General features: G+C 39.2%; 1 protein-coding gene across 4 annotated transcripts in view; it reads right to left on the reverse strand.

Moving 5' to 3' along the window:
• LOC109037065 (uncharacterized) overlaps positions 1-12,678 on the reverse strand; it is a 108,355-nt gene extending 95,677 nt beyond the window's left edge. Inside the window, exons 1-4 of one of the 4 annotated variants that reach the window (XM_072300970.1) lie at positions 12,489-12,678; positions 6,632-6,900; positions 3,572-3,952; positions 466-1,321 (exon numbers count right to left, since the gene is read on the reverse strand). In XM_072300970.1, the coding sequence (XP_072157071.1) occupies positions 466-1,321; positions 3,572-3,952; positions 6,632-6,900; positions 12,489-12,498 (1,516 nt within the window). In that variant the 5' untranslated portion in view covers positions 12,499-12,678. Of the gene's footprint in view, positions 1-465; positions 1,322-1,996; positions 2,480-3,571; positions 3,953-6,631; positions 6,901-12,488 lie in introns of those variants that run through there. The other 3 variants (XM_072300979.1, XM_072300962.1, XM_072300982.1) reach the window with 3 other exon arrangements.
• Positions 12,679-13,040: the final 362 nt, after the last annotated feature.

Below are 13,040 nucleotides of genomic sequence, written 5' to 3' on the forward strand. Positions count from 1 at the left end.
TGTTGTCAATAACTTAATTTTGACCTAGTTTTTTTTAAAACTAAAAATCTAGGCATAGAATACAGCTGACGGTTGCCTGGAGATCAGAATTAATTAGATCTTCTAGAATGCAACCACTCAAGAAAATCACCGGTCTGTGAAAAAAGAAGTCATAGCTTTGTCCGGCGTTCTGCTCAAGCGCCAGCGCCTCTTCCCGCAAATCGCGTATTCTTGGGATTTTCAGCGTGGGAAAATCGGGTTTTTATCATTACCAGCGATAATATGACATCATTTTGTAAAAATGTACCAAAAAAATGATTAGGTAACCAAAATTTAAAATGCTGTGCTTCTTTTTATGCATGATGAAACCAGTGCTCCTTAAAGTCTGATCCAATGCAGAGAAATGAGTTAAAAGAGAATGACAGTGCTACTATCAACCCTTATTTAAGTTTAAACAACCATTAGTACAGTGAAAGCAAAACGTACCGATTTGGGACTGGGAATCTTGCAAGGAAATGACGAATTTATCGAGGAAAAAGTAAAGCTTGTCCAATGCAGCAGATGTTGAGGTACTTTGTAGCATACCCAGAGTGACACAAAATTTTGAAATAAACGCTGGTGGCAACACATGTTGCAGTGTTACAGATCTCATTTTAAAATTACATTCAGTTGAAAGAGCATTGGTGGTGAACATTAAAAACTGGAAAATAAATTTTGGGATTCTATGCGACTTGCGAAAATTTTGAAGCACTTGTTCTAACAACTGAACATATAAAAACTCAATATTTTTATCATCCTTTTGTCTTAAAGCAATAACTTCCACAAATGTGTGTAAGCTGTCATCGATGCAAGTAGGATATAATGAGAAAACAGTGTTCAGAAGCTTTAACTTTTCAGGTGATGTCGTTTTATCTATGGATTTAAATAGATGCTTAAGAAGCTTGCTAAGCCAAGAGCTAAAGCCAGATATTTGCCCAGAGGTGACGCCAATGATCTGGCACTCGGAAAGGATATTTAAGATGTTTTTGTAAACTGCAATGTAAGATTCTATAGATATGGCTGGAGTGCTATCATCAAAAGCTGGCTTTTTAATGAATGAGGAAGTTACAATACACACATCAAGGATGTCGCTAATCTTCAATTTTTTTACTTCAGGGAGCTCAATAAAAATAGTAAGGAACAAAGTCCAACCACTTTCTACCGTACTTTGAGCATTGAATTTTAAAGTTTTAAAGAGAATAGAAAGCTGATGGTCTTCGTCCTCTTGTTCTACATCACTTTCAATATACTTCTTGAGATGAGTGGATAAAGTAACGGAATTCGAATAGTCCGAAAACATAATCTGGAAAAGAAAGAAGACAAAGGAAATTCAATGAGTAGTCAAGAGTGAGATTGTTGCGTTAAACATTTTTTTCTCAAAGTGCCTCAAGAAAACCACCTCACTAACACAAGTTCACTCTAAGAATAAATAAGATAGGATGAAGTAAGTTGAAGCCTCAAATGCTGAGGTTCAGGGGTCTCGCAAAATTTGCATGTAGAGACGCTGCAATGTTAAAATTGCATCAGCATTCACACATCTCTACATGAAGTGGAACAAGGCATTCATGTTGGCAATAGACCATCAGATAAGGTACGAATTTGAGAATCATTATTATACACTTCGAAGCATTCAGATTTTCAGTTAATGGACCACTAGACAAGGTACAAATTTCAGCATCCTAACACATGTGTCTTAACCAAAATGTCACGTAGAACACGATGCGCACAACGAAAATTGCCGAAATCAATACACGACGAAGATATATAATGATTCTTAATCCGTGAATTCAAGCCATCCGCTCATGAAAACTCAATGCTCCCCGTGATTCACATCGCTCGCTAAACGTTATCATGACAGTCTCTGCGATATAAAAATCTGGCAACCTCGATCTTGACACTTTGGCTCAGCTATAGCAAATTGCTTATAGTTTGAACAACTCATTGTGGGAAATGAACATTGCTCGATTGAGAAACTTACTGAAACGGTTGTAGTGCGTGATTTGACTCATGTAGAGCTTTGAGTTTCTTGTCAGTGTGCAGTTCAAATTCCTCGTAACCAGTGTGTAATAAAAACGTCAAAATCTTCGTTAAGAGTTGGTTTCAGTAATTTTTGTTGTGTGAATCGTGTTTTACATGAAATTCTGGTTAAGAAACATGAATCAGATTGCTTGAATTCGTACCTTGTCTAATGGTCCATTCCACCTTTTTCTATTTCACTCGAGACGTTGCCAGATAATGCGATAAATGTGAATATTTTACATGGATTTGAATAGGGAAAAGTGCTGAAAAAGAAACTTATCTGGCAACAGTAGAGTCTGAGAGGGACAGAGGCTGCCTTCTTGGGAAAACCCATGATTTAGCCAGAAATGTCATTAAAACAAATTGATTCCCTTTGAAGCATCAAATGTATACTGGGGCAAAGCCCTTTTAAAATAATAATTGTAAATGGACACAGATGCTACAAAAAAGGAAAAAAAAAGGAAAGGAAATGAAATGAGGATACAATTACTTATGCAATCAGAGAGCATAAAACAAAAACATCAGAGAAAATATGCAATGAAAGAAAAAAAAACAAAAAAAAAAAAACAACATAAGTGGGCTCATAGGTATTTGGAACTCGAACTATACTATCGTTGAGCAGTTTTTAGATCCCTACGCCACCGATAATCTTCTTAAGAAGTAAAGATGAACTTTTACTACTTCAGCAAGTTAAATCACGGATGGAGATCCACGGTTGTCACTTCCCTCCACCCGATGGGACTAACGTCCCGGTCAAATGCGTTTTTGAAGAAATGATCGATCCCCATCATCATGGGGATCATCATTGCCTCATCTTCACATATTTATTAATATGCAAGTGATGGCACGCTCTGGTAACAAGATTCTGTGACAAAATCATTTTTGTCTTGAGAGTCTCCAAAATGACTCATGAAAAACTCTCACTCAAAACTCTCTCACTCACTCTCTCTCTCCTCTCTCTCTCTCTCTCTCTCTCAAATCTCTTGACTCTGACTTCAAAATGTCATCATACTGATCAAATGTCCAACTGATTAGAAAAATTTATCCAAATTTCACTCGCGTAGCAAATGACCAGGATATCAGGGGGCGCAGCCCCTTGGCTAGCTGTGACAGACGCGCAAAGCGCGTTCAGAATGGCTGATCCTGATATATGTTTCCTCTTCAAAATTTCACGTAGAACACGATTTGGGCAACGCACATTACAGTGAAAGCACAATATGCCACATGTGCACTCTCATCAAAGAAAGAATATTTTGAACGAACAAAAATTCCTAAAAAAACAATGTGGAGACTCTAAAAATACTGAGAAAACACAAGACAGATACAGCTGGAGCTCTCATGAATTGAAATTAAATTTTTCGAAGCTCCTATTAAATGAGACTCGTCGGACTGGAAAGAGTATCTAATAATGGGGGGGGGGGAGGGGAGGGAGGAATATGGAAAGCAAACAAAGTATGTACTTCCCACCTCCTTGAGATAAGATTTACTCCTTCAATTTTGAAATTAATAGCACACAAATAACATAAAAACATACCTGGCTGATACAATTTAGTAACCGTTCATAAGCAATGGGTTGTTTCTGACTTTTCTCTGTAAGTGAAATTCTCTCATACAAACAGACTAATGGTATATACAATCTTTTGATGGATTCCACTTCGAACTTGTGCTTTGAAAAAGTTAGATCTTTCATGTTTGTTAGGTGGTGAAGAGTGTTCAAGAAAAAGTCTATTAGTTCAAATACTGCTCCATGCTCAGATTTCAATAATGAATTTATGTATGATGCCATAAGATCCACATAAAATTCTACATGACTTAGGAGATATCGATCGAAATGAGGATTCTCCAATAAAGAGAACAATAAAGTAGTGTATTTTTCTGCATGACAGGGACGGTTCTCAAAGAGTTTTGACAAGGCCTGAAAAGAAAAAGAAACAAGGTTGATAGCTGAGAAAAAAAAATAAAAATACAAAAATAAAAATAAAAATACAACAATTAAAATAAAGAAATAAAAATAAAAAAAAAATAAAAAAATAAAAATACAAAAATAATAAAAAATAAGAATAAAAAATAATAACAAATTAAAATAAAAAAAATTAAAATAAAAAATAAAGAAAATAAAAATAAAAAATAAAAATAAAAAAATTAAAATCAAGAAATAAAAATACAAAAAAAAAAATAAAAAAAATAATCAGTGTCTACGCGTCAGTGTAATCAGTGTTAACTTGAGTTAAATCTAATCTCCAAACCAATCTCTATATACTTTACAATAGAGTACTGTTCTCTGTACTATCTTTTCTTTTTTTAAGAGGATGAAAGGTAGGTACTTTGTATCAGAGGAGGAAGGGGATATAGATGAACCCAAGATTCAGTTATTTGCCAAAAGCACACTTTGATTTCAATGCCTAATTTGGACTTCGTTGATTATGGCTTTTTCGCGAACAGGAAGTTCGAATTTACTGCTTACTGTTGAATTACAAACGCTTATTTTACACTAATAGGGTAATTTAAGAAGTTTTCCACGTGTTTAACATACAGGGTGAGCGAAAAGTCCCCGACCCCCCCTCTAACTTTTGAACGAATTGAGCTAGGGAAATGAAACTTTGGGAATGTTCCTATCTCAAAGGGGACCATCTTTTGGGGGGGGTCAAACTTTTGGTCCCCCCCTCAGGGGGGGACGGGGGCCCCCCAACTTTTTTTTTTCAAATGGCAACCCCTATCTTGTGATACCTCATTCGAAAGAGCATAAAAAACTAAGAACTTTGGCGCAAACCGCAGATCAATATCTTAATTTTTGACCGAGTTATGATAGGTCAAAGGTCAAATTTGACCTATTTTCCAAAAATCATAACTCCGGTTCAAATTATCGTAAAGAAAAAAATAAAACGGGAAAATTTACCAAATTGTGTCCGCTTTTAAGTAAAAATTGCAAAAATTACTTCGATTTAATTTTAAGGGGGGGCTCGGACCCCCAAATACGCCAATTCAAAGGTCATTCAATTTTCCCGCAAAATAAGCCAATTTCCCCTGGATTTGCCTCCTCATTATCTCAGTAAGGTCAAAATCAGTTCAACATTACGTTGGCAAGTCCCCAAATTTCGGCAAAAGTTAAAAAAAATTATATTTAAACGGTCAAATTTAATTACCTTAAATATAATTTTTTTTAACTTTTGCCGAAATTTGGGGACTTGCCAACGTAATGTTGAACTGATTTTGACCTTACTGAGATAATGAGGAGGCAAATCCAGGGGAAATTGGCTTATTTTGCGGGAAAATTGAATGACCTTTGAATTGGCGTATTTGGGGGTCCGAGCCCCCCCTTAAAATTAAATCGAAGTAATTTTTGCAATTTTTACTTAAAAGCGGACACAATTTGGTAAATTTTCCCGTTTTATTTTTTTCTTTACGATAATTTGAACCGGAGTTATGATTTTTGGAAAATAGGTCAAATTTGACCTTTGACCTATCATAACTCGGTCAAAAATTAAGATATTGATCTGCGGTTTGCGCCAAAGTTCTTAGTTTTTTATGCTCTTTCGAATGAGGTATCACAAGATAGGGGTTGCCATTTGAAAAAAAAAAGTTGGGGGGCCCCCGTCCCCCCCTGAGGGGGGGACCAAAAGTTTGACCCCCCCAAAAGATGGTCCCCTTTGAGATAGGAACATTCCCAAAGTTTCATTTCCCTAGCTCAATTCGTTCAAAAGTTAGAGGGGGGGGTCGGGGACTTTTCGCTCACCCTGTAGAATCTTGGTGAGAAAACATGGGCTGTAGAGCTCAACTTTTTAACCCCTCCAGTGGTCACAGTGGTCCAGTGGCCACTAAAATTCTATAGTCTGTTTCACGTAAGCTGAGACTTTTTATTCGGCATTAAAATCCGTAAATGGCAACGCATCAGTCCCGAACGCGGTGACCTGACCGCTCGCCGGCCACCCTCTTTTGTTCAGCGACGAGAGGCCGGCAACCCGTCCATTGTGAGGGTAGGAACAATGGGGACCCTTCATCCCTCCTTAATGAGCCCTAGTACCTGGACCCAATTTTCTTTCTCGTTGAAAAATTAAACTTTTAGCGTGAAAATTCAGGTCCAGCGGGAAATTTTGATGAGAATGAACTAAAATTCCATCCGATTATCTTAATTTTTACCCGATATACGGCTCTTGTGGTTGGTCGCGATTTGGTTCGATGAAATTAAAGAATTAAGATAATCGAATGAAATTTTAGTTCATTCTCATCAAAATTTCCCCCTGGACCTGAATTTTCACGCTAAAAGTTTAATTTTTCAACGAGAAAGAAAATTGGGTCCGGGTACTAGGGCTCATTAAGGAGGGATGAAGGGTGCCCATTGTTCCTACCCTCACAATGGACGGGTTGCCGGCCTCTCGTCGCTGAACAAAAGAGGGTGGCCGGCGAGCGGTCAGGTCACCGCGTTCGGGACTGATGCGTTGCCATTTACGGATTTTAATGCCGAATAAAAAGTCTCAGCTTACGTGAAACAAACTAAAGTGCCTCTTGTACATCTAATTCTAAAATCACCTGAGATCTGTCTTTCATTTTCACAACTGTATTCCTGCTATAATTATTAACCTTTTGCATGCATTACCTTTATAATGGAGTTGGTCAAACTTGGTGATAGCCATCCATAGGCTAAACTTTTGGACTGTTCATTTAAGCAGCAATCTTTCAACACATCCAACAGAAGCAGAATTTCAGAGTCATTTTTGTTTTCGTTCTTAATTCCTTCAGTGATCCAGTAAAATACTATTTCTTCTTTCCGAGGTATTGAAACCCCCTGTAAAGAGAATATCTGGAGCCCAAGACAACATTTCTCATCAAAGTTTGTTGTTTTGGCAACAAATTGTTTCAGCAAACCTGGAAAAGAAAAACGTACAGCGTATTGACAGACTTCAAATAATTTGAGAGAATACATGAATCATGTAGTGGAGATATCTAGGAACAAGATAGAAGGAGACTTTACCTGCAAATTGCTCCATTATCTTCCGAGTTACCGTCAATAAACGTTCTGACTCACGTCAGAATTGCTGGTAGTTATTCGTTTCCCCCTTCCTTGCAGCAAGGTAAAAGTAGAAAGAAGAAAGACACCATATAGAAGATACAACTTAGAAAAAGAACCCCTTGAATGCATGTCAAATTTCTACATAGAATACGATGGTTGCATCAAAATATTAAAATCAAATCAATGGTTCCGCAAACTCGGGCACTTGGGCATAGTTTCCCTTCGACGTCTGCATTTCTTAGGAGTAGTAAATATAATCTATACTATAAGCTCCAAGACCTCCTAATTTTGCAAAACTGGTGACGCTCAGTTCCAGCGTTCTACCGGGCCGATTTTCATGATTTTTGCGGCTATCGACGGGCAATTATCTTTAGATAAGCCAACTCTTTTCAGATTTTCAAAATATGGCCCAGGTTTTTTTATATTACGTGGTAAAGTTGCGAATTCTCCCATTTGAACAATGTAAATTTACACTTTTTGTCATAGTTCGTTTGAGCGTTCTACCACGAGCGTACGAGCGTTGATTTCCATGATTTTTGCTTAAATCGACAGGTAATAGGCCCTAGATGAGCCCGCTGTAATCAGATTTAGGAAAAAGGACCCAGGTTTTTTTTAAAATCACGTTATAAAAGTCAGTGAGTTTACAGGATGCTCCGGTACTGCTACCGCTATGCGCGGGAGGATGCGCAGTGGTCGAGGAGGTTGCGCAGTAGCTGTGTAGCCTGCGCATCAGCTCTACACTTATCTACACAAGATTCGCGCCGGATACCACATGCCGAGCGGTGGCCGAGTCGTCTGAGACGTCGAATGCGTCCACTTTAAACTCGGCGTGGGTTCGATCCCTGACTCATGAGACCTTAATTTTTACCTGACTATCATTGTTCATCGTTTTACTGCAATATTTCATCAAGCAGTCATTCCAAAACGCGTCCTTTTAATTTTAAAGTAATTTTACGGAAAGTTTAAAATTAAAGTATACCTTATATCGTAATTTTTTAGGGGAAAAATAAAACTAACACTGATAGGAGAGTAAAAATAGGGCCGCCATTGATGGCGCGGAGCGCCTTCAGGGGGTTGGGCCGCGTAGCCCCCTAGTATAATAATAATGATAATAATAATCATGAGAAAAAGAAGATCAAGAACATGCTGACAGACCTCCACGCTCCTGAGTAAATTGAGAACATCGACAAAACCAAAAGTGACACCGAAAGAGTAAAACAGGCTAAGGAAAACACCAAAACTAGACTCTGGGAATGAAAAAAGAATAACTGGGACGAAAAGAAAATGCATGGCCAATTCCTTAAAGAAACAGAAAAGCCGCACATCGACAAAGAATTAACAAGGAAATGGCTCAAAAACGGAGATCTAAAGAGAGAAACCGAAGCGCTGATTACATCGTGCCAGGACATGGGCATCGCCACAAATTACCTTAAAATGAAGATACTTAGAATATCACATGATCCAAAATGCAGACTTTGGAAAACCGAGTCGGAAACAATCCAACATCTAATCTCCACATCCGATCCTAGCAAAGAAAGAATACATTGAGCGACATGATGCCACGGCAAGCCATCAGCACTAGAATATCTGCAGACACTACAACATCAAAGTAGTCGAAAAATGGTTTGAACATGAGCCAGAATTCGTTGTGCAGTCTGAGGATGTCACAATTATATGGAACATGCAAGTCCAGACACACCGCTACAATAAAACAAGCCAGATCTGATCATCAAGTACAAACGACTTATCACCTGTCTGTTGATTGACATAGCTGTTCCCTCAGATTACAAACTTGTGTAAAAAGAAGCCGAGAGAATTACGATATATAGAGGTTTGGAAATAGAAGTAAAAAGAATGCGGAAGATGAAGAAAATAATGATCACTGCCATCATTGGAGCAACTGAAGCCATATCAAAAAGTGCAGCAAAATAAATTGAAAAACTCCTAGGGAAGCATGACATCACGAAGAACAGTCCTTTTCAAAACGGCACACATTGTAAGGAAAGTCATTGGTTGAAGCTCACCCTAGAAGTATGGATTACTTCCAGTGAACCAATTCATACAATCGAAAATTCATCCGCCATGGCGTGAAAAAAGACCCAATAATAGTAATAATAAATCTGCAGGGAGGACTGTCTGTGGTCTGGGGTATTGACGCACCTCCTTTCCCGAGTTACTCTGGAAACACACACTCTATGTGCTAAGAAATACTTAATGAAAAGCCCAACCCGGGGAGCCCACCGAGTCTCTTGGCACCAGGGCGCTTAAGCTGGTGTCGTCCTACGGATCCCTGGGATACCAGGCACCGTCCCAGAGTAAATAAAGCCTTAGGTACCCGGAAAGAGGTTACAGGCGGACTCTCTTAAATCCCCAACTCACTCGTGGGAACAGATATGATAACGGATAATTTTAAAACAAGAAAAACACAAAATAACAAAGGAAAAACCGACCAATCCGATGATAATACAGAATAATTAACCCAGGCCCCTGTAAGAACACGAAAAAGAACGCCGAAACAACACAATCAGCTGAAGCAAACGCCACAGGCCCTAAGCTCATCAACAACTAGCCCTGCCGGTAAGAACACATACACCCAGACTAGGCAAGTAACAGAGCAAAAGAAGTGGACCATAGAAGAATACAAAGAAATAATATGGTGCTACTGATACATCAAAGAGAGCACGGAAAGCTGCAATATAAATGCCAGCTATGACCTTTAAAGAAAAAGGAACCCGAACATACGCCCGCTTGCTGATGCAAATAAGCTCGCCACACAAAGATGATTTGTTGAGAAACATCAAAAACTAAGTGAGGTAAAAATTGAAGAAATCATAGCTGCTGTAGCCGCAGATCAAGCAGTACAGTTTGAACCGCACTGAAAGGATAACAGAGACACTCAGAAGACCATTAACAATCAAAACTCCCCTACCACTAGAAATAATACACCAACCATATCCCTAGTGTACAGTGGAGCGAAGAGGAATACACAGAAGTTATATGGTGCCACTGGTTGATTAAGGAAAGCACAGGCATCCACAACATTAAAGCCACCTACGAGCTATGGAGGGAACGAAACCCTAATATCCGCCTACATCTCAACGCTAATGAGCTAGCCACGCAACAGAGATACATCAAGAACAAGAAAAAACTCCAGAAAATTAAAGACGATGTTCATGCCATCATAGAGGTACTAACTGACCAACACACAACTGAGAGCACACTAGGTGCTACCACAAACGATGAACATCGCCCATCAAGACGAAATGATTCAATTAACCTAAGAAAAGCTGAACCAACGCCAACCACATCTCGAACCAACAAAACCCCAAGAAGGAGTATCATCATGCGAACCAACAATGAAGTACAAGATATGCTCGAGAACAAAGAAAATCTTGACTTGGGGAGAATCAACTGCTTGCTCTACGCTGCTGGATTAATAGCTAATTACAGTGTTTGATCCGAGCCTTAAAAAAGAGCTGCTGGTGGCAGATCCAATGCAACTTCTTGGTGTTGTTCTTTAGGAATTTTAGACCTTATTCTATTTTTTCAGCAGATGACCCTTGCATGTTTGCTTGTGTAACGTTACTTGGATGGGCCTCTATAGGGTGCCCTTGCTCCAAGACGAAGGGGTGGAGGATGAAATGACGAAACACCAAAATATAAGGGATCAACTCTATACTTCAACGTGTGAGGAGTCGAAGAGCCAGCCGAGGCCTGGCCTCCAAGAGGTACAATCGAACTCTCTCTGCTGCTCTGAACTTTAACTAACTCTAAAACTAGATTAGTGTCCTGAAGAAATGATGAAGAGAAAGTCGTCATGGTTGAGGGTGACTACGCCGGGCTCCACGTAGGGTGATTAGATAAAAAGTGCAATGTGCGGAATCCGGTGATGTGACGTAGGAAGAGGAATAATGCGGAAAGGTAGGTGTATCAATAAGGAAAGAATGCATAGGTGTATGGGATAAGTCAGGAACACAACAATTGTTAAGTCTTGCCTCATTTTCCTTGAGTTCTACTTAGTTTTACGCCAAACAACAAGAAAATTCATGGATCATTATACCTTAAAATGGACAGTTCTCCTTCAACTTATCAATGGAGTTCCAACGGAAAAAACATTACGTTGCCTTTCATAGAAAAGATTTCCATTGCTTCTTCAGCTGTTATAACACAACTCAGAGGGTTTGCTGGATGGTTTGATGACTGCAAGGACGAGGATGGAAGTTCTTTTGTTGAAGTCTCGAGGCGAAGAAAAGCGAAGGGATGGGGTCTGAAATATCTCAAGCAGGTACAGGCCGCTTTGTTTACATTAGGAGGCTGGAGTATCTTGTCGCAATTGCAATTGAAATTACCATGAACAGAATAACAGGGGAACAAATGGACTGCATTTTGCAATTTGGAACTATAAATTTTGGCTCTTCTGGAAAAACACTTACGTGCATAGGAAAACTAATAACACATACGTTGTTTTTAAACCGAGCTAGAATCTATATGTCCAAATTGCAAAATGTAGTACAAATTTCTATCACTTCTTTCGTTAACTTTGTCGGCCATACTTTATCGAATCTTGTAAAACTTTTTCTAGAAAATAGAAAAACTGGTAAGAAAAAAATTTTACAAGATTTGATTTTGGAACTAATATGAATCTGATTTTACGAAAGGGATATAGGATGGACCCGGACGAAATTACATTTGTCAAGGTGAGGAAATAGAGTCTGGAACATCCGGACAAGGTACAGGCTGCTTTGATTATGTACGGACTAAGTCGCCCTGTGTTTGTTTACATTAGGGGCGAGTTTGACACTGATGACAGATTTTGCTTTAAGGTGATTCGTCAAGCTCAAGTGACGTGGTCGAACTGGCATGTGATATGTCGCATCTTTGGGGTCAAAAATCTCGGCAGATTTTGAATTTTCAGCAAAAAAAGGGACAATAGCCCCTGCGCAAGAGCCTAATGGGTCATTCTAAACCCAAAAATCTGAAAAATTCAGCGAAATGAAAGCAGAATAGAGTTTAAAAAAACCTCGCATTCGATACAGAAATCGATAGCTGTATGGAATGCGAGGTTTTCTTCCAAACACCATTCTGCAAGCATTTCTCTAAATTTTTCCCATTTTTGAGTTTAGAATGATTCTTAAGGCTCATAAGCAGGGGCTATCGTTCTTTCTTTTACTGAAAATGCAAAATCTGCAGAGACTTTTTACCTAAAAGATGCGATACATCGCATGCCAATTCGACAACTTCTTTTGAGCTTGACGAATCACCTCAAGATGAAAATTTGGTCTGAATTATCTGGGCCAAACGCAAAAACCCTCAAATACCATGAGGTCAACCTCTCTGTCCGCACAGACATGTGGGTGCTGAGTTGGAAAATTCTATCAAATACAACTCGGTAAATTCTACTGTAAATGTAGAACTCGAACCATAATTAATCAGGTACACTTACCGCAGTCCATTATCGGACGAGTCCACTCAAAAATCTGTCTTCTGTCACCCACCAGTCAGTTCGACATGAGGCATTGAGCATATGCAATACATGTGGTTCTACTGCAAGGCGGATAAAGAATGGTGGTCGCATTTCGTACCCTCTGGACGTCACACGGGTACATCGGGTACATGGGCTGGCCGAGGCCGGGGGGGCCGACTCAACCTCGGACAGAGACAAGAGACCCTCCACTGGCCTCCTAACGACAGGCAGAGATGGAAAGTTTCATGAAATTTATTCGAGTGAAATTTCACGAAATTTCATGAAATTTATTGAAACTTTTGAGGATACATTCAAGAGGCCAAGAAACGCCTAGAAACGGTGATTCTCGATATTGAGATTTTTCAGCCCCCCCTGACCTAACCTAACCTCACCACCCACTCTTCCAGCAGCTCAGTTTTTTATCACGAAGATTTCGGTGTCATGTCAGATGTCACTTATGTAAGTCATGGGTCCTTAATTTTCGTAAGTAATGCATCATTGACACTTGAGTGCCTCCGCTCCACCACAAGA

This window comes from Bemisia tabaci, chromosome 1, assembly GCF_918797505.1.
Source record: "Bemisia tabaci chromosome 1, PGI_BMITA_v3".
In the NCBI taxonomy this organism is placed as follows: Eukaryota; Metazoa; Arthropoda; class Insecta; order Hemiptera; family Aleyrodidae; genus Bemisia; species Bemisia tabaci.